This window comes from Diadema antillarum, unplaced genomic scaffold (assembly GCF_040938485.1).
Source record: "Diadema antillarum isolate AM-2024a unplaced genomic scaffold, OU_Dant_1.0 seq00001076_RagTag, whole genome shotgun sequence".
In the NCBI taxonomy this organism is placed as follows: Eukaryota; Metazoa; Echinodermata; class Echinoidea; order Diadematoida; family Diadematidae; genus Diadema; species Diadema antillarum.
Window position 1 is genome coordinate 625,264 of NW_027271899.1, and position 23,106 is coordinate 648,369.

The window sequence follows — 23,106 nt, forward strand, 5'->3', positions numbered from 1 at the left end:
CTCTAGGAGACGCACTCGCAGTGTCAGAAACAGAGCAACAAGAGTCAGTTTCTTCAGCCTCTGAGCACATGTAATTTACACTTCAGTTTTCTGGAGGGGGAAAGGGATTTTCCCCTCTGAATAGCAAACCCATCATACAAAAGTATGGAATGTTGCTACGAAAAAAACAATATATTTCCTAAATCTAAGCAAGCAGATAAAAATCACATATGACAAGGAATGGTGAAATGACAACTTTTTCACTAAAAGTTGGCAGCATCAAACAGTTTTGCAGTTTTTACTTCCATTTTGAGCTATCACCATACAACACACGTCTGCAGTGGAGAGAGCATTTAAGTTGTACTTGAAAAAACACACCCTGATACGTTACACACAGTTTTTCACATACCTATTGTATGCAACATATTTAGCAAGTCTATCTTTAAATTTTTTGCATATCAGGTCTTCCCAACAATTTTGCGAGTGGTTAGATTTGTGATCGTGGAGTACAGCAAAGGATGGAGAAATCGGTATCATTGATGCAAAATTAACAATCTTGCATTGAAAACAAGAATGCTATATCTAAACTAATGAAAAAACAAAAAACCTCAAGATTTGCAGGCACTGCAATGTAGTCCTAAAATCATTCCAAGATCATTCAAATGAAGCAGACATTCACAGCACTTTTACTACCCGTATTCACTAATACATGCAAAAACATGATTTAAACATGTGCCAGTATCACGTCTGTGTGCTATACATGTGTTGTACTGGTGCTGCTATGTAAATAATCATCAGGATCAGTGTTAATATACTAATTTGTTGTAATATTCACAAAAAGCACCAGACTTGTAAAAATTCACGAAAATAAAAACCCTGCAAAATACATGCTGTACAAAGTATTCATATTGGCCTGTGTCCCAGGGATATAGCCCTAAGCCAACTGTTCATGTGGATAAATGGCTCATTTAATGAATATTGCCTTCAGGCCTCCTTCAATTCTGCCTTGATCGAGAAGGGGGGGGGGGGGGGGGGGGAGGTTGGAGGAAAGCGTGCAGCACTTACATTTTGCCGAGGCTCTGCACTTTGGTGACCAGTGACTTCTGGAGGGCGGTGAGCATGGCCTGATGGCTGGACGACCCCTGCCGCAGCTTCAGCCGCGTCCCGTGGAGGGTCAGTAGTCGCTCGGCCCACCTCAGGTAGTACTCCAGGTGGGGGGAGGCGGCCAGTTTCCCGGCAACATAGCTCAGCATCTTCTCCACGTAAGTGTCCGGCAGGCTAGCACAGACCAGGTCAACTGGATTGGGGGAAGCACAGGAAAGCAATATACCTTTAGTTAATAAATAAAATATTCTACACCATATTCTTCTTGGGGTACATGTAATACCGAAACTAATTTCTGGACATGTGACCTGGAGAAACCAATATCTACAAAGAAAACTGAATTGCTCCAAATTTCGTAGACAGATTAAAGTTCGTTGCGATGTCATTATTGGGGTCTTCTAATTTCCCTGCAAAACTTGTGCACTCAAACCTGCCTTATTTGGCAGCTACCTGCCATGTACGACCCCTAAAAAAATTTCCCCCGAAAGAAAAGTTATGTTACAGACCCTGTCTAAAGCGGCCACCTGCCTATAACAACCACTTTTTACATCTCCTTTGGGTTACCACTGAAGACAAGTTTCACCATTCTTTTCCCAGCCTGCTGCATTTACTGTAGAGTCAAACCTGCCCGCAGCAAACCTATGTCCATCAGGACTACACAATTTTTTTTCCTTTGAAAGCCTTTAATAAGGTAATGAACCCATCTTTTAATTACCACTTGCCCACAATGACCATTTCACATTAATATCACTTTATACAGAAATTATACAATGATCTTGCTTTAATTACTTATCAACATATACTGAAGAAAATAAATCCTTAAAGAAAGGCAATTAACAGCACAGCCCCTCCTCCCCCCCCCCCTCAAGAAAAGAGAAAAATATGCCAGAGGGAAGAAAATAGCAGTTAAATATAGATAAAGCATTCTTGAATAGTATTCCTACATCATTGCAGCATTGCACACATTTTGAAGAATATGGTAATGTCTGCAAAGAAGCTACCCCTTTACTCCAGAGGGCAGCAAGAATGAAACATTGCAAGGCACAAACAATTACTGCATCAACTTGCTCCGGCATGGAAAAAAAAAAGAAAGATACCACACAAACGAATTTCATCTTGGCCCCGCGAACTCTTGCAGAAGTCATATCACCCGGATCGGCAGAGGTTTCAAGATACGGCCAATATTGTCCTGGCTTAATGCGCAGGCAATAAAATTAACTGTAGCATGAAATTACATTCAATTACACTAAAATGGGCTGTGCCCTGCAGAGAGGATACCAACAAACAAACATACAAACAAACAAAAGAAGCAAAGCATCTCTCTATCTCTCTTCTGCTCTCTCCTGTTCTATTACCAGGTAATCTCAGCTACATCCCTCCTCCTCCACGAATTGAGTCGGTAGCTGGAGGAGTCTAGCTTCGAGTGATACTGCCTGTAATCGAGGTCTCATTTTAATTGAAACAGGTGGTTTTGCTGTTGAGAATTGTTGCCTGCTACACAGCTAACATCAATTAGGGCGGAAAGTTTTTAAAAAAAATGAAAAGAAAGAGAAAAAGAAAAGACGCAAGGAAAAAATGCATAGCACAGCAGAAACATGTGGCGTACATCTACTAGATTTCTCTGTATATGTCATCTGCCGCATTCGCAATGAACATTTTTCCTGTCTCGACATCAATAACCGGCGAAACGCAATACCCTATCTGTGTTAAGAAGGTGTAAAGTGAGAAAAAACAAACTTTGGAATGTTTCTGGTTGTCAGTTGGCGAAAGGAAAGTGAGGGAGCAACAATTTATTCAAAGGACTTATGAATAAAAGCAAAACCAAGCAGAACATTTTGTGTGTGTGTGTGTGTGTGTGTGTGTGTGTGTGTGTGTGTTCACAAGTCTATCATATTGGTAAGCTATAAAAAAATAGATTAAAATTCTGGCAAATTATGAGAAAGATGTAGCCATTTAGAACAATGGCAGATCTACAAACCTGGAGACTTTTAGATGTCTTGATGTTTCGGTCACACTACTACGGCATCAACATGGGTGACTCTTTTTTTTAAAATTCATTTATTATCTTTTTTTTTCTTATACAAATAACAAATTTGTTTGTGTTTTTTTTCTCTGTGATCATCATTCACAGATTACCTTCTTCTGTCATGAATCTCAAAGCTGACATGTGCTCTGTATACAAAAAATGTGATTACTTTGTCTAGCCAGGGAGGCTTGTAGTATTCGAAAAAGGAAAGTGGGTACAAAGAAGGCACGAAATGTGCAACCTGTCACATGACCAATTATCACTGCTTGACATCACAGATGAAAACATTCTCTGGCTAAAAACTTTGTTGTGGAGAGGGAAAACATAAGAAGTTTGGCATCCTAACATCAACTACTGCCATTTCCCTCACCCCCCCCCCCCCAACAGTGGAAGTAATTAGGCTGCAATAACTTGAGACATTTAATGGTCTAATGATACTAAATCAGTGTAACAGCCTTGCCCTTTTATACACACGCATGCTTCCCTATCTTCTTTTGCTTTTTGTCGTCTACACGCCACCATTGCCTCACTGTACTACGGGTGCTTTGCTCACGGTTCGTGCCAATGATTGACTGATCGAGAGAGAGAGGGAGAGCTCAGAGAAAACAGTGCGCAGACGCTACGCACAATTTGTCACTCCTCATTTCCTAATTAGGCTCGTCGCCAAGGTGGTCCGACAAGTTGAGATTCAAGGTTGCGCGCAGGAGGTTGTGCTCCTTCTGAAGGCACATCAAAATCAGATAACGAAGGTATCCAACTGCCACATCAGACTTGACATACAGTACCTTCCCCTTAATGAAAAGTGCTCGGCGCCGGGAAACACCTAAATGCAATTTCTCTGGCAATAGAGGAGGAGAGTCTCTGCAACTTACGCCAGGAACTTCTTTAGAATGCTGCAACATTTTCACAGGGGAAGGCTGTTGAGTGTGCGACAATCGGTTTTCTTGAGCTGAACAGTAATGAAATGGGTCAAACTTAGCCCTGAAAGGCTGTCTTTTAAATTGTCCATTGCAAAATGCATGAAAACGTTGACCCCTTTCCATCTGACATCATGTAATTATCATCTGGTTGAATGTAATCCTTAAACCATTATGTGCAATTTCTATAAAAAAAAGAGAAATAATCTACTATATACACTTCTAGTTGAAAGCACAAAGAGTATGTGAAGTGTGAGTTGATAGTAATTCAGGCTGTGATTATACTTGTATATATGACAAAGTCTTCATGACCAATTCTTAATCCAATTCATACAGAAAATTTTGATTGAGTATCAGAAACAATGACTATTCTTTATTTTCTGATTTCATGAAAAAAAACCATACAATGAAAACACCACAAAAATGAGGAAAAGTAAATGCCAAGTTCTAAGAAGGATATAATCAATGGGCCATTATATGATACAAATTCCTATTCCTGAGTCACTACATGCATCTAGTGTCATATTGGGCCATTCCAGTGCTCCATGCTCCAAGCAGATATGATGGAAATAGTGCAAAATGATAATATATGATGTGTAATTTACGTACATTCATGAATGGATTGATATTCATTAATTTTGCTTCATTTTACATGCCATTACCAGACCTCCCAAACTTTCTGACTGAAAAATAGGGATGGTTTGGTTCAAAAGTAGGAAAGAAAGAGCAGTTCCTCTATGAGTGTGTCGTAAAATTATCAAGAAAAATAGGAAACTCCTATTGAAACAAGGGCTGGGAATGGGTAAAAATTCAGATTCTTTCCTTCAAATTCAGAATGGTTGGGAGGTCTGCATTACTGTCCAATTAGAATCCTTCATTTTAATTGCACAAGTCCTATGCAGTAGCTTGAAGTCAGACAAAGTTGTTCATTTCTGACAAAACAAATCTGACAGGGAAAGATATCAAAGTATTCCCCCCCCCCCCAATTCCTGCCAAAGAAAGAGATACAACATTAATCAAAGAGAATGACTGGTTTCGCTAACACTCATCATGGATACACAGTTTAATTTCTTTGTCGCCATCCTGATGTACCAAACACACCTTACGTACTCAAAGATTCCACATGTGTGGAAGACCAGAATTTGGGTGTGGCAAAACCATCACTACTGTCATTTCCTCTCAAGGAGAAAAACAAAAACAAAAACAAAACAAACCAAATAAAACAAAACAAAACAAAACATACTCACAAACACACTCAAACAAACAAAGCCTGGAATACAGATTTATCTGGTGTGTAAGATTAAGACTCGCTGAAATAGATTGCCCCTATCTCGGTATGACATCTTCATCTGGAGGTTTGAGGATGCTATCAGCTCACGGATGTTTTCCAGCCGTGAATGCCCAGGTGAGAAATTGAGTAACATCCTCACCTCATCCTCTTGCCCCCCCTCCCCCCCTCCACCACCACTAATTTCCATCTCCTCTCCTTATGCAATGCAAGGCAGGATAAAGGTTGTTGTTGTGTTTTTGTTTTTGTTTTTTATTGGGGGATGGGTAGGAGAAAGGGAGAATATTGCAACATCCATGCCTCCAAATCTTATTCCCCTCTCTGAGAATTGCTGGATGAAGTTTCCTACAATGGAAGGGTATGGGGGGGGGGGGGAACCAACAACTAATATTTAGGCTTCATAACCTCTTCAGCTTTTTCCTCTTTGCTGGTTACGATGGATAAAAGTGTGTGTGGGGGGGGGGGCGGGGGGGGTGAGGGTGGTTCTATGACATTGTTTGCTATCTATTCCACTCCCAGTTTTTTTTTCCTCCTCTCTATGAAAATGCATGATGAAGTTCTACAGGAGGGGATGTGGGAAATATAAAGTGGCAGCTATACTACATGACCTATCCTACCCCATTCATCTTCTTCGCCCCTCTCCCAAAGGATTGCTGGATAAAGTTTTTGAAAGTGTGTGTGTGTGAGTGTGTGTATGTGTGGAGGTGGGGCAATTCGAAGAACATCTAGCTTCACAGCCTATATACTGTATGTCATTTCTTAGTTTATTCCCTTCCCTATAGGGTATGCTGGATGAAGTTTCTTAAAGTAGAAGGGGGGGGGGCATAAGGAGGAGTTAAGTGACTGCATTGCTTCATAGCCAACCCCACCAATAACTTTTCTCCCTCTCCTGTGGAAACCCTGGATTAAATACTTCAGGTTGGTGAGTGTGGGGGTGGGATGCCTCCCCCCCTCCCCCCCCCCCCCCCCCCCCCCCCCCCCCACATACAATGGTGCCGGCTGATCGGTTGCTTGCTCCCATCACGCAGGATATTGCCATATTTTTCACTGGTCCACGCATCCCGCTTTCTCATTTTTAATTTCACCTGATGCAAATATGATACTTCGTACACATGACAGGGAAAGCAATAAACTCCAAGGAGATGGAGAGAACGAAAGAGGAAAGATTAAAAAAACAACAACAACAACCAGAAAACAGTCTAGACATGGAGACAGAAGAACAGATGGACTAAGAACTACAAGATGAAGATGAACAGAAATAGACACAGAAAAAGAAGTAGCTCCCTAGAGGCAGAGACAGAGACAGAGCAGAAAAAGAGAGGTAGATGATATATAGAGACAGAAAGAGAAAATGAGAGGTAGATGGATATATAGAGACAAATATATCAAGAAAAAGAGAGAGAGAGAAAGATGGGTATACCATGCACGCTGAAGTTCCTAAGTGACATTGAGAAATGGATGGAAACGTGCTAGAAAATACAGAAGCACTTACTTTTTAATAAGGAAACTCTATACAAAGAACACTACTATAAACTGCACTTAGAAATGCCCAAATAAAGCTCCATATAAATGCAATTATTATCATTACTATTATCATTATCATTGATATTATTATCATTATCATTACTATTACTATTACTATTACCAACAGATGATGATGGAAGTAGGTGTCTGTCATATCTTCCATGTGTTGTTTTTGCTGGGTGTCCACAACTGCATTTACTTCATGTTTTTATTTTTTTAAACTCCCTTTTTACAAGATATCATGCATTCCAAAGAAGTATCTTCCAGAAGGAAAACTACATCAGTCAACTTGCCAACCATGCCTTTTTTTCTCCCTGTAATTTGTGGCTAGTACATACAAGCTTTGTGAAAGACTGTAAAACTACTGGTAAGCTAACACAGCACAAAGGTAGCACTACACAAAGAATCAAAATAGCTTTTAAGCATCTTCATTACTCACTAGTGCATTGACCTCCATCTGTGTCCTACATTTGATATGACATAGTACCTCCATATACACTCATGGCAGTTTTTCCCTTAATGTACACTATGTAAGTAGCATGCTTTTTTTCTTTTATCAGATTCTGTTCACTTTTCACCCCCTCCTCCAGAAAAATAAATAGATAGATGAATAAATAAATGAATAAACAAACAAATGAATAAATAAATAAAAAAATAAAAAAATAAATGAATAAATAAATATATGAAATAAAAAAAAAACCACACAATTACAGTGAGATACATGTGTACATCTATAAAACTTGTAATACAATATCCAACATACACAGTACATGTATGTCAAGGGTAAATTGGAATTCTTTATGTGGGTAACAAAAGATACACAAATCCATTCTTTTGTAATATCTATCGAATAAATTTTCATACAGCCTGAAATTATAGAGTGCCATGTATTGTGCTGTGCAAGTCATTACAATTTCTGGAAAAAAAAATGTGTGAATTATAAAAGCAAAGCAAAGCAAAGGAAAAAAAAAATCATGACTGCTTGCTGTACAAAGAAGGATAGGAAAGAGCATATATCCCCGCCTCTGATCAGTCCCATTCGTGGCCTTCGTCAAGTGGTATCTGTCTCCTGTGGGATAGTATATGTTGCCATGGCAACATGTGAGATGCAGATGTGGCAAATGAAGAAGACAAGAGACATTTTATCATCAATCATGACGGTGCTACCATGCCCCTTCAGGAGCCCTGCTGCCGTTCGATATTCCGGCGTTCCCATCTCCGGCGGTTCTTCTCCCCATCATCAGCTGGGGACGGCTTCGGTTACCCATCCGAGGAAATTACCTGCGCAACGAGATCGCCCCCTAAAATTTCCTGAGTGTTCACTCTGCAGCGATGGGATTGCTCTCATCAAATTCAAAAATAGCAGTGGCTGTTTCACGTCAAAACCCTAACAATCGCCACAAGCTGAGACATTTGTCTGACTACTGGCTGGAGGTGATTCTTCCTTTCTTCCTCCCAATTCTTGTCTTTTTCCATTACTGCTGTGCTGTGCTGTGCTGCTCATGACTTGTCTTGGACACTCATAACTTACTACTGCTCTCAACTGTTTGTAGGTTTCAATTGTAAATTGAAGTATACGAATTCTGCTTTGATATATTAGCGAGCACTGAACATCTTACTCAGCTTGAAAAAAGTTTAAGTCTGGTATATTCTTATTTCTTGCACTTATCTGTTGTGTCAGTATAGCATTGCACCTCCCTTTTTTTTTGCACTGTATTTTCAAACTTTTTATTTTCAATTTTCAATTTTCAACTACAATGTATATGTGAGATTTGGGGCTGGAGTTGGGAAGAAGGGCTCTCGGTTTATTATATTTGCTGAAAAAAAAATCGGTCTACAAATGCACACAGCCAGTCTATCCAAAGCCTTTGGGTTTCAAACATGCAATGGCCAAGTTGATGAGAAGTCTCCAGGATGTGTGCCAGGGACTGCTAATCATGAGGTATCATGGGTGAAACTCTCCACATACATGTAATTTGTGTTCAATTCAATCTACATATGCATGCACTTGCAATTGCAAAGCCACAAGAAGACAGGGGAAAAAAAAGGAAAGAAAGCTTCTCTTCGGAATTGCGAGTCCAGAGGCTGATGATTCCAGGGAGACAAAATTTGCCCCAGTAAAAAGTGTCAAACGGGAACAATGTATGCCACGACATTCGTTCAATTTTCTCATTATAAAGCATAATTGGCACACTTCATACACATTTGTGAAGAGACCTCAGCTGGCATGATCATGACCAAAAAATAACAAAGTCCCAAATATAGCAATGAACAGCTGTTAGCATGCCAACTTCCTTACTGGAATATGTGCAGGTTTTTTTTTTTTTCATTCCTACTTATATTCATTAAACTCCCATTTACGGTGTACCTGCATGTGGTTGTTACAAGGACAGACAAGAATTATAGGCTGTCGAATTTTTCTTTTTTTTTGTAAACTGTAATTGATCATTTCTATTTCAAATTTTGAATAGTTACAAAACTGCCAAGTGCATGCTATATGGCATGTTTTCAGTCACTATTGTAATCTGTACCACATAAATTTCCTACTTCCTTTACATCGGAATGTGGATGGTTTTATTTGCATATCTAGTCATAAAACTGTTAAGTACTAGCAAAGCATATGAGCACAGTCTGAAATTAGAGACTTTTTTTTTCTTTTAATATTCACATCTAAATACATTGTAGAAGTACACTGTATACTGTATAAATGGTTAACTGTATTATTCAATGAATTTTTCAGTCGATGCATACTAGCAAAATAAACAGCTTATAAAAAGTTTGCTTCGTACAACACAAATGCACTGTATGCCATTTCCAAGGAAATAAAAACTGTTTTCCTGAAAAGGGATGATATCTATTTCCCATGCCATCACTGCAGTTCTGGAACACAAATTCAATAATTCCTGAAATCGTCTTATGAGATCCAGTTTGCAATTCAAGAAGTACCCGGAATACTCGGCACAAAATTGCTGAGTCTGCTCCAGGGAGGGCTATGCACCCATGTTAATCTAATCTTCAGTCTGACTACTCATGCCTCTGGAAATATGGCTAGCTCATACTTTCTTCATTAGTTGTTAACTTGCCATAAAACCATAAAATGAAGAAAGACAAATGCTCCGATATAAATTCACAAAGAATTCAACTTGCTGAATCCTCCTGTCATGTAACTTTCTGACAGTATGAATTGTGGCTATGCCTTCCCCATCGGTCTTGATCTAGACTTCTGAATGGGTTAAACACTGGATGCCCTGCTTGAACCATACAGTGTATCACATAAAAAAGTGACAAACGACCTGCACAACTTTTGTGTGTCAAGATCAGAATGAATTAAATGTGAAACCAAAGATAACCAACTTCACTCTTGTGGATAAGGGCTTGCAACAAAGAACAATGCACAGTATGAATACATAAAACTGAATACATTTAATATGCATACAAGTACATACACACAAGCATAAAAACTCTCATACACATATTCATCCAAAAAAAAAATACCCTTATGAAATACATTCATACATACATACACACTCATACATGTATTCATATATAAAAGTATACATTGTATGCAAACACACATACATGAAGTAGGTAGATAGATAGGTTGAGAGATAGGGCTATCAATGATGTTATCGAAGAAATTTTATATTTCAAAAATAGTCCCATAAAGGACACTCAAACGACCATTCATTCGACACAAATATTCTCAAAATATCTAATTCGTTTCAGAATACCTCTATTGGGATGGGGGAAGTGGGGTAGTAGGAGACAGGCTTGTGAGAAAAAAAAATTTGAAACTCACCTTGTTGCCATGGTATCGTCTCCACCACTTCCTGCGTGAGGGCATCCTCATTCATGCGGAAGGCCATCATCAGGGCCTGGGCCCACTCCTCCTTGGCCAGGGTGCTGCGGACCACGGCCGGGGTCAGGCTGAGGGTCAGGTCGTAAGGGTCAAAGGTCATGTTGGTGTCCAGAGAATAAACAAGGAGGCCCTCTGTGGTCGTGGCCGCCCACTGTCGACCTGTGAAAATTCATGGAGGTGCAGGTATGTTACGACAAAGTTTGAAAGGGAATAATCTGCCATATATACACACCTGAGTGTACACGGTAGATGATATTGCATCATAGAAATGCTGCCATGTCTAATGCATGCGAAAACAGAATAATGGACTATAAATGAGGCAATGACAAATCAACGCTAACATATTGTGAGACTACAAAAAGTAAAATCTAGATAGCTTAAATAATGAAGAAAATATTTCATATGCACAGCACATTCATTCTATCTAATTTCTGAAGGACTGCAAATAAAACATATCTCATATTCTTTCTTTCTCTCTTGTTTTCTTCTCATTATATTCTTGTTCTTGTTGTTCTTCTCTTTCTTCTTTTTCTTTGTCTTCTTCCTCTCCTTTTTTCTTTCTTTCAGTTTTTCTGTATGAGATAAAATTCTTCTCTGGAATCATTACCAAACAAAACTGTCAAATATCTGGTAGCCAAAGCTTACTACATTCAAAGAGGAACAAAGGCCTATCACTGACAGTTACCAATTTTTCTTATTTGAGGGTTAAGATCATCCTATTCCAATTAAAAAAAAAAAAAAAAAAAAAAAACCTTTCTGGCTAGATTGTGAATGTTTTAAGTTCTCTCTTCCTTTTTATCATCACTCATACATATGTATTATATTTAGGGGGAGAGATGTGAAAAGGGGAAGGGGGTCCTATTAAAGGACAAGTTCACCTTCATAGGCATGTGGATTGAGTGAATGCAGCAGTATAAGTAGAACATATCAGTGAGATTTGGGGGAAAATCAGACAATCCGTTAAAAAGTTATGCATTTTTTAAGTATCTGCAAACTCACACTGATGTGTTCTACTTATACTGCTGCATTCATGCAATCCACATGTTTATAAAGGTGAACTTGTCCTTTAATATTTGTTAAAGTACACCATATGAGCCCTATCCCAATATTTTCCCTCATAGGGAAATCTCTCGAATGAGCAGCAACTGAAGGGCACTGTACTTTTCATGGGCCTTACCATCGTTCTCTTGGTCTAATGTCATATGAATGATGTAATTTCATCACATGTACATATCATTTGCCATGTGCAATTAGTTTTCACGAATAGACCCTCCCCCCCCCCCCCCCCGAAAAAAAGAAGAAGTTATAAATATCTCACAATAAACCAACATTATTAGGTGAAGCACAACAGATCAAATGTCTGTGCACTTTGAATGAAAGCAGACACATTGCAGACTGTTGCCAATCTAGGGAGTGGCACATGAGTGAGGGTCATGCAGTGTGAAAATATACACACACACACAAACACACACACTAATAAACCATATCTCTTTTGAGGCTTGTCTATATATTCTCAAGCTCTTACTGATAAGTTTCCCATTTCAATCAATCGTCGGAGACATAAACACACAATTTTACATGCTGCAATGAATATTTTGGACTACTTGGAATATTTTCGTGAATGCGTTTGCTGAATAAAATAACTATAATCTGCATATATATCATATCATGTACAAAATTTGTAGGAAATCTTCCCTTATGTTGATGTGAAATGAATGCAGTACTTTTTTAGAGAATACTAATATACTGATCATTATGATTATATTGATTAACATGTATGCTTTCACTCACTATGTTTCCCCAGTAGAATTTTAAGGGAAGCTGAAACGCATGATTTGTTTGCCTTTACAATCTATGCAATCGTCATGTCAGTGAGGAGCATCCCCTTCCATTACATTGCATTACTACTCTGGTGACAAGAAAAATCATCTATCTATTGTACCTCATCCCGAATGCGTGGGGGACCAGTAACGGCCGGTCCAACCGCCTACAAGTAATACCCTGGCTACAGTTATGCCAACAACAGCAAAGGGAAAGGATAAGCTCACCTGTGGCAGAGAATCGCACGCAGGACACGTCTACCTCCGTCCGGTGTCGCCTGGTGCTGCGATGTACCCTGGTGGACCCAGGGCCAGCTACTCCCGCCATTCCCGCTCCCGTCTTTGAGATGCAAATAAATGAGCCGGACAACAAATCAAAATTGATGCTACTTCAAGCTTTCAAGCTTTTTGCAAAATAGACATCCATGATAGTAAAGTATTCTCAGCCTTCATGCTGTGAACACGGCTGCCTCGCTGCAATAGCTCTTTGGCTAATGACTCATTTTTAACGACATACCAAGTTAACATTCCATAGTGGAGATCAACTGAGCAGGTGCACTGACTTGGCAAATGGTAACAAGATGACGAGAGTCTGATAGGATTTGAACCCACAACTCTCTAACCAACAGTCAAAACATACACACTGATAATCACGGCACCTCTCATTACTGTCTACAGTATGTATGTTACATTTGAACTGTTTCTTGCATATTTCAGTGGTTCTGCATAGAGATGGTCCTCTCTGAAAGACAAAACAGTTTTGCTGAACATGTGGAGCAAAACTTAGCCACACTAAATTAATTTTGCCATCAAACTCCATATACATATATATGTGTACATAATACATTCACTTAAATGTTCATTTATATATTTCTACATTATGTTAAAACATAGCTATATCATGTAGGTCAACTCAGGGACATCCATAACACTTTAATACATAGAAACAATCTCCATCAAGAAATTTATTCATGGAGGGAAACCTGAACACAGCCTGCACATTTGATGCAAATCTCTTCAGTATTATGAGCAGCTTACAGACCTAATCAGGTCTCAATTTCCTCGCAAAAACATCGTAATCAAATGCTGCATATCTCTTACAGTTAAAACGAGATTACTTCCTCCAGCTTTCAAAGCCTTATTACACCAAGTAAAGTCAATCGCAAAGGAAGGAAAAAAAAAAACATTCATCAAGAAAATAAGATATTGCTATCACGTCTCAGGCATGCTTTTCCCCCAGGAGAGATAAAAATAAACATGAAAAAGCCTGAGGGCAGGAGCAATTTCAAATGTCAAAACAAGCAAACTTTAACAGCCGATGCCCACGCAAATAAAAATAAAAGATGAAAAATAAAATGGCAAAAACTCATAAAGGGAAAATTGGGGGAAGTAGCATGACCCACATAACAATGGTAACCTCTGATGTGCAGCAGGCGAATACCAGAATATATTGTGATTGACACACAAAAAAAGAAGAGAAAAAGAGGACAGACTACCACATATTTAGTATGGTAGGGCTACATACTCGTATCAAACTTCCAAAACATTCCCTGCAAGAAATGATATCGATACCAATGACCCAATTCAAAATCTGCATTTATGGTGGACAAGCTGAATTAACACGCAGGATGATTCTGATAATGCACGTGACTGTTAGAAAGAATGATGATATTCTAATTTTCAGTGGGAATAAGTACATATTTATAGCAGGGCTCGACACTAACGGTGGCCCGGGGGCCACCAAAAATGAAAGTCGGGCCACCAAATTTCAAAAAAGGGCAAATTTGGTGGCCCGCCTTGGGCCACCAAAATTTTTTGAAAAGTATGTCAATGAATTCGTAACTTTTTGCGCCGGAAATTAGCAGTTAAATTTGTTTAAAGGATGGATGAAAAGAACTGAATGAGTGCCTGAGAGTGAGTGTTGCAAGTTTGTTGAAGTTTATTTATGAGTAGATATGTCCAACTTCTAATTCTTACTATCATAAAACTTAGATATTTGACTCATTAAAAAACAAGGCAATCGCCAAATTGTGTCTCGCCCATTCGCGTACAAGGAATTAATATTTTTTATAACTCCCAGAAGTCAATTGACCTGCTTATGACCTTTGACCTTGTGGTGACCTTCAATACCCTAAGGGACATTTACCATCCAAGTTTGGTCACAAACGGACAAAGGGATCAAAAGTAATGAGCCACAATCACAACGCGCCATAAAAACATAACATTGGGCTCTGAAAGTTTGTTGACCCCTGTCTGTGACCTTTGACCTTGTGATGACCTTCACCTCCCCAAGGGACATGTTCCATCCAAGTTTGGTCACAAATGGACAAAGGGATCAAAAGTTATGAGCCATAAACGAAATGCACCCTAAAAACTTAACATTCGGCCCTAAAAGTTCGTTGACCCCTGTCTGTAACCTTTGACCTTGTGGTTACCTTCAACTTCCCAAGAGACATCTACCATCACCCAAGTTTGATTGCCATTGTAGCAACATGTGCTGAGTTATGTGTGATCAGAGAGTCTTGCAAGTAAACTTTAACGTATGACCTCAAATGACCTTTGACCTTATCATGTGACCTCTTACGGCACCATAACATGAAGGTACCCCAAGTGCATCCATCACCCAAGTTTGATTGCTATTGTAGCAACATGTGTCGAGTTACGAGTGATAAGAGAGTCTTGCAAGTAAACTTTAACGTATGACCTCAAATGACCTTTGACCGTATCCTGTGACCTCCAACGGCACCATAACATGAAGGTACCCCCAGTGCATCTATGACCCAAGTTAGGTTGTAATCCAAGCAACTTATGTGAAGTTATTTGTCAAAAGAGAGTCTTGCAGGTAAACTTTAACATAGAAAAGAGGGTCTTGCACATACCCTTTAATATATGACCTCAAATGACCTTTGACCTCATCACATGACCTCTGACAACACCATAACATGAAGATACCCCTAGTGCTTCTATCACCCAAGTGTGGCTGCCATTGCTGTAACAGTTGCCAAGTTATGCATCATAAGAGAGTCTTGCAGGTAAACTTTAACATTTGTGACGGACGACGGACGGACGACGGACGGACGCCATTTGGATCCCTTAGTCTCGCCTTCACCTCCGGTGGGCGAGACAAAAAGGGCTTCTAATGTTTTTTATTGGTTTTTTTCGGGACATCAAATTTTTCTCTCGGGCCACCAAAAATTTGAAATTTAGGATTTTGGTGGCCCCATCGGGCCACCAAACAAAAAAGTTAGTGTCGAGCCATGTTTATAGGAATAGAATTTTTACCCTATGCAGTATCATCATGCATGTTCTTATGACTCTAGCTGATTTTAAAACAACTTCAGGAATCTCTGTCGTCTACTCGTACAGCAAATATGTCAATGTCAGATGAGTTGAAGTTCTGTTTTAATAGTGAAGCAACATGAATTACATCCCTCTCTTCTGTCAAGAAAGCTGGATTTTAGAATCAAACATTCACATAAGTTTTCTGCCATTAGAAACAGCGGGAGATATAATGAGAACAGCCCCTTGAAATAAATAACAGAAAGGTGCTCATTCCGCCAAAGCCAAAGGGTCATCTGCAGTATGACCCATTGGCATGCCAAAGCAAGAAGTCTTTATGCTGGCTGTTCTATTTTAACCCGTTGACGACTGCCTGCTTTAATTTGCTGCAATACACATTTCCCATAGACACTTGCTCAAGTATACTCGGGACTCGTCCTCAGCGGGTTAAAGAAAATGCAATCCAGCTCCCGGTCAGTTAAAAGGAAATCAATGGCGGTGGAGGATGCGATGAAATTTGAAGAGTGCTCGGTTCACATAATTTCTTGCAAAATACTGGCTGCTGATGAAATTCTGTCTCCCCGCTGAAGTTCACAAAATTTTAATCTTGGTGACCCCCACACCAATCTTCTGAATTTGAAAATTTGCTTTTATGTCAAGTGCTTCCTGCTACTGATATGGTACCCCATTTATACTAAAAGAAAAAGGGGGTTATGAAGCCTCCTATAACATCCTCAAAAAGCCTTTATTGCAGTAAAAATGCTACGGGGGTTTGATAAGCCGCTTTTTTGCCGACCTGGAAGTTATTACTGAAGGTCATTGCCAGCTTACAGTATAAACAAACCAGGTATCGTGACCAACTGCCCCTGATAAATGGCACACAACTTGCACACTTCTGCGCTTAATCACGTTTGCAGTTATATGTCTAAGAAATTCAGAAGCCTGCGCCGTGTATCAGATGAGAACTTGGTTACCATGGGAATGAAGCCAGACAGGCCTGCTTGGGCGAAACTAGCCCAAGCAGTATAAAACACACAAGAGACCGCTTTTTTGAGCGGGCTTTCGAACCTCCTCGAGGAGGCTCTGAAACTCACATGCAGTATAAATGGGGTAAGAGTAACTACTGCCATGGTAGCATACATAAAACTGCCTTTATATAAAATAACTTTACCCCAAAATAAACCTTGCAGCCACATCATCCCATCGGCTGAAAGGATAGAGAACATAATTGGCATATAATGCCATGAGGACTTTTTACAGAGATTTTTGTACTTTTTGATGTGTTCTATTAAAGTGCTATGCCACTCCATGAAATTAAACACACAAAAGGGTAGTCATTTCTTTAACTTCTTAAGGTAAAATGAAATTTGAAAAAGAAATGTCAAAATAAAGAAAAAGCTGTCACAAAAAATTACCCATTCTTTGGGCCTGGCAATTTTTTTTCTCTCTCTCCCCGTTTTACATGAATTGTGTGAATGCATTTCCCTAGGTGATGAGAGAACACTTTAAAATATGAGGAATGCGCAATTTGTCAGATCTGTATCTTTACAGTCAGACATGGGACAACATTTTATTTATTTTTTTAGGGGGGGTGCTTATTGTACATGGAAAGGAAAGACAATTTACGAATAATTTAAAACCATGTTCAGTCTAATTTCAAAACACCAGAGAACATAATGATAAATGTCTCATCAAAATTACACATAATACAACATATAACTAGAAATGTCGCTACAGCGACTGGTTATACCCCCGCCAATCAACATTTCATAAGCTTTGGTCAAAACAACATTTCATAAGCTTTGGTCAAAAAACTGAGGAAGTAGTTAAATCCGCAAGATCTTTCCTTGATCTTCTGCCATTAATATGCCGTTACCATGGCAACGTACTTTCGGGTACTGTCGAAAAATGCGTCTTGCACATCTACAACCAAAGGCACACATCTGTACCAAGTTTCATGGAAATTGGGCAAAAACTGAGGAAGTAGTTTGCAACACAAAATTTTCCATCATTTTGGCTCATAATATGTGAGCTGTTACCATGGCAACATACTTTTTGTCACTGTCAAGAAATGTGTCATGCTGACCTATATCCTAAGACAAACATCCAATATGAATTCCATGAGAATTGGAAGAACACTGATGAAGCAGTTTTGCCATGAAGCATTTTGCCCTATATTTTACCAATAACATGCCGTTACCATGGCAACGCACTTTTTGCCACTGCGGAAATATGTGTCTTGCACATTAACATATTCAGATGAACATCTGTACCTAATTTCATAAAAATTGATCAAAAACTGTGGGAGGAGTTCGCGACGCAAGATTTGTACCCATTTTTGCCCATAATATGCCGTTACCATGGCAACATACTTTTGGGTACTGTCAAAAAATACGTCTTGCACATCTACAACCCAAGGCACACATCTGTGCCAAGTTTTATGGGAATCGGTTGAAAACTGAGGAAGTAGTTCGCGACGCAAGATTTGCAACGGACCGACCGCCCGACCGCCCGACCGCCCGACCGCCCGACCGCCCGACCGCCCGACCGCCCGACCGCCCGACCGCCCGACCGTCCGCTGATTCCTATATACCCCCTTCAAACTTCGTTTGGCGGGGGTATAAAAAAGCTGTAAAATTCTAGTATTACAAGTTTTCATAAAATACAAACAAACTGAAAGAGGTGATGATGTCATGACTTTACAGCTTTTCCAATAGACTGACATCAAATAATATCATATGACTTATGCCAACTGTTAATGGTTCCACTGCTACTACAGTAGGACATGGTTATCAATCAACAGTGAAATAATAAAAACTAAGTTTAATTTTTTTTTATAGCCATATTGCTTCATTTGGCAATGTTTTCTGTTTTAATATCTGTGGCTTTATCAGGGCAACAAGAAGAATTTTATACTCTGGCAGGAAATTGAGTCAACAGTTTCCTTTGATATTCAATGAGTTCAAGGATTTTTGGTATCTGCATATAAATTTTTTATGTTCCCATTTTTTTTTTAATTTCCTCGAGTAAACTTAATTGTACAGCATTCAAAGCTTATAAACTTGCTGAAATCTAAACCAAATTTCATCTTTTATAGCCTCTTTGAACCTTATAATGTGTTTTCCCCAAATCCCGTAATCACTTCACCCCATTTCTACAAATCTCATCGCACGCGGTGAAATCTGGCTGTCGGTTGGGTAAGGGCCCCGGCCTAGGGTGGATGAATTAGCCTACTTTGCAGCGGAGAGGATCAGATCAGTGCAGCGACGGGTGCGGGGATGATGGAGCAAATCGCGATGGTTAAACAACTAGAATTTCCCACTAACATAAACATTGCGCTCCACCCGTGTGGAAGAGAAAAAAAATCGATTAGAGTACCCCTCTTTTCTCTCTCTCCCTTCTCTTCCCGACTTTCCAGTCTGTTTTCACAATGAGCTCTTTCACTTGCGATTGCCCAATCTGATTTCGCCCCAAACATTCTGTGTAATTTCAGATCCAATCTGATGGGATTTGCCCATCTATTCGAGTCAATCAATTCATTGGCTCAGAAAACGTTCCCTTCTCCTCATCCCCTTCCTCTCTCATGTTTTTCTTTGTTAGTCCGAACTATTACAAACAATACTCTATGAGAATTGCCTCCTATGTGGGATATGATCTAAAAATCTATGTTGATTTATAAATCAGCGTCAATTTTTCAAGTCATTAGAAGTATATGGCATTTGAGACTCTCCATCTCCCTTCATTTATTCTAAAAATATTGAGTAAGTTAAGTAGATCATCTTGAATACAATAACAATTTAGGCTAGCTCTGGGGGAAGCTGATTGTTACTATTGTTTTTCATTTTGTTTTTCTTTTCTTTTTTCCAAGGAGTATTTGATTATCATTCAGCTCTGTTGCCATATTGCTGTTGTAAGATTTTGCTAGATAAGCTATATCAAGGAAAATGAATTATGGATTACTTGGAAACAAAATGACAGGCACACAGCATGACAAGCCATATAACAATAACATATCCCTGAAGAGTTACAATATTAGTAGAGCAAGCTTATTCTCTTCACAAACACAACTCTATACAGTTCCTTCTAATAATATTTCTAATTTCTGTTATAGGTATAAAAGAGAGATCATTTGCACTGACAGCAAAAACAAATATGCTTACAAGTACAACACAGGGGCTCTGGAACCTTCTTCGGGGGGGGGGGGGGTGCAGTCATTGATTAATTTCTCTTCATTTATATTCATATACCATTCAAACACATGTCATAACATATAACATTCCATTTGAGATTCACACACACACAGATGCACACACACACACACACACACCATATATACATTGAGTATGCATCTTCTGTGGCTAACTGCACAGCCTGAGCTCTACAATGGTGTAACTAGACACAAAAATTTGGTTTCACGCATTAAAACTTTCAAAAAAGCATGTATTCTTTTGGTGGGCCAATCAGGCAACTACAATTTAAAATAAATTGCTTTGTTTCCTTTTACTTAGCACAATTACATTTCTTTTTTAAGCCATCAACATTTCAAATTCAATAATTGTAATGGCCCGAACAGGCCACAAGAGAAAAATAAAATTAGTGTCAAGTCCTTCTACAACACTAACACAGCTTCTGTGTTAAGTGTGATTATCCCACCAAGTATGACTGTTCATGTTCCTCTTTTATTATCTCGGCATCTTGAGCTGAGACTATCCTCCAAGATAAGCAAGGCTTCTATGGGTGCGTTTATAAGATTTTGCGTGCCTAGAATCACTGTTTTGAATCACTGTTTTGAAACACTGTTTCAAATCACAGTTTCGTTAGGAGAGCGTTTATAAGATTTTTTTCTCCGAGCGTGTTGGGGCTCTCGCTCAGACTGTGCCATTGCGCAACTCACTCTGCGCAGTTTTTCCTCGGCAAAAGGTCAAACAGGGTGCGCGCAAGGCATTGTGACGTCACATAAACAGTGTTTGCGATCGCGGTTGCGTTTATAAGATTTTCGAAACACTGATTCTACAGAAACACTGTTTGTAAACGCACTGTTTTGTGCGTTTACAAACAGTGTTTCAAAACACTGTTTCAAATCACGGCGAGCGTTTATAAGAATTTTTTTCGAGCTAGAATCACTGTTTGGCCAGAAACAGTGTTTCAAAACACTGTTTGTGGCCAGAAGAAAAATCTTATAAACGCACCCTATGCTGAATCTGCTTCCCCCAGCTAATGACAGCTCACTGAATAAAGGGCTGGTATAGTGTTGGTTGAGATGACAACTATAGCTTTTTAACTTTTAGCGAGATACTTAAAAACTGCTTTATCAAATGCTAAAGAGCATACAATTCGAAGAGGAGTTCAAAGTTTGTTTGATGAGAGTGGGTTTTGAAATAGCCGAGATGTGCAAAAACAAAGTACTCGAAAACAAAGTGATCCTAATAAAAGGTGGGTCCCACCTTTAATGAGGATCGCATTGTTTTGCATATCTCAGCCATTTCAAAACAAATTTTCATTAAATAAACTTAAATTTATCTAAGAATTATATGCTCTTTCCTACTTCACAAGGGGTTTTTCATTATCTAAAAAAATCATCATAAAAAAATGTTGGAAACCTGAAGCCCAACTCAACCGAAACTATACCACCCCTTTAATAAATTTGAAGTTTCTAGCTATACCATTTGTTTCCACACATTCTCCCTGTAACCGTTCATGCTCCTTTTTTAACATCATCACATCTTGAGTTGAGACTAATCCTCCTAAATCAGCATGACTTCTAATGCTAAAAGTGGCTTCCCTTATAAACAGAATGACTGTTCATGCTTCTCTGTCAACATCTTGACTTCTTGAGCAGAGACTAATCCTCCTAAATAAAGTACAAGGATACTGGAAAACTGGCGAAAGACTGGCCAATCCCTGAACAGAGGCCAACAACGAGAGTCATACACAGTTTACTGCACCATGAGAGGAACTGATACATGTACAAGCGATCCCAGGAGGATGCACACACTAATGATGTCATCAAGTGACATCATTCTGATCATCGCAGAGTAATACTACATATAAGCATTTTGATCTATATCTATCCAGCACGATCCAGCTTCAGATTCCCCCCCCCCCTCCCCGTTCACCCACTATCATGTTGAATGTGCCACTCTATCTCACAAGTACATTTTTTCTTCCCTTCTCATATTTAAAGGGATGGTATAGTTTTGGTTGAGACCTAATTTCAGGTTTCTAACATTTTTGGGTGAGATAATGAGAAACCTCTTATGAAATATGAAAGAACATGTAATTCCATGAGTAAATTCAACATTTATTTGATGAAAATTGGTTTTTAAATGGCTGAGATATCCAAAACAGAGCGATTCTAATAAGTGTGGCACCCACACTTTATTACGATCGCTTTGTTTTACTTTGTTTTTGGATATTTCAGTCATTCCAAACCCCATTTTCATCAAATAAACTTTGAATTCCTCTGAAAATGGTATGCTCTGTACTATTTCATAAGTGTTTTCTTTGTATCTTGCAAAAAGTTAAATGCCCAATTCTCATCTCCACCAATACTGTACTATCCCTTTAACATACCACAATATTCCTTAAAGATTTTCCTCAGAAGCAACTTCTCACTTGAGAAGACCAGAAGGTTCTGGCAATATCAATCACACCACATATTCTTCCTCTATTATATCATGTTTTGCTTGTTTTGTGTACCTGTTTTCACTCATAGAGTTCATTTTGTGGGATATATCATCGACTGTGGCATATATCACAGATTATGGCATATATTACAGATTGTGGTATATGTTACAGAGTTGGGTATATATCTAAGATCATGCTTTGCTTTCCACCATGTGGGATATTAAACTGAAACAAAAACAACATCATACCATTCCTACTTAATATCCCTTCTAAGGAATTATAAAACAATCTTTTAATGATAGATAACTGGATTTAATAAAGAATCTAGACAAGCATATAAATATATCAAATCTAGAAACAAACAAGAATGATTAGCACATATATTATGCTCCAGAAACAAGTGCAATAACAGTCCTTGATCGGCAATTTTCATGACATACAATCTGCAGTGCATAATCTCTACAAATGACATTTCCAACACAAAATGAATTTACACTGCATTACCATGCATATTTACCTCAAAATTTTACCACCTATCTGCCTTAAAATAGTAGCAGAAATGAATGATATCTAGCATTCCTATCTTCTATGGGGATAAAACTGATGTCATTTTTAGGTCACTTACAATGTATGTCTGCGCCTCTGTTCAATGATCAGTTTGCCGAACAGTGCATAAGTCTTAA

General features: G+C 38.9%; 1 protein-coding gene across 1 annotated transcript in view; it reads right to left on the reverse strand.

Annotated features, from left to right (window-relative positions):
- Positions 1–23,106, reverse strand: part of LOC139743396 (periodic tryptophan protein 2 homolog) — an 86,706-nt gene that overhangs the window by 33,649 nt on the left and 29,951 nt on the right. The window contains exons 15-17 of the mRNA XM_071653882.1: positions 12,746–12,857; positions 10,638–10,856; positions 1,045–1,276 (exon numbers count right to left, since the gene is read on the reverse strand). Coding sequence (XP_071509983.1) covers positions 1,045–1,276; positions 10,638–10,856; positions 12,746–12,857 — 563 coding nt within the window. The remainder of the gene's footprint in view (positions 1–1,044; positions 1,277–10,637; positions 10,857–12,745; positions 12,858–23,106) is intronic.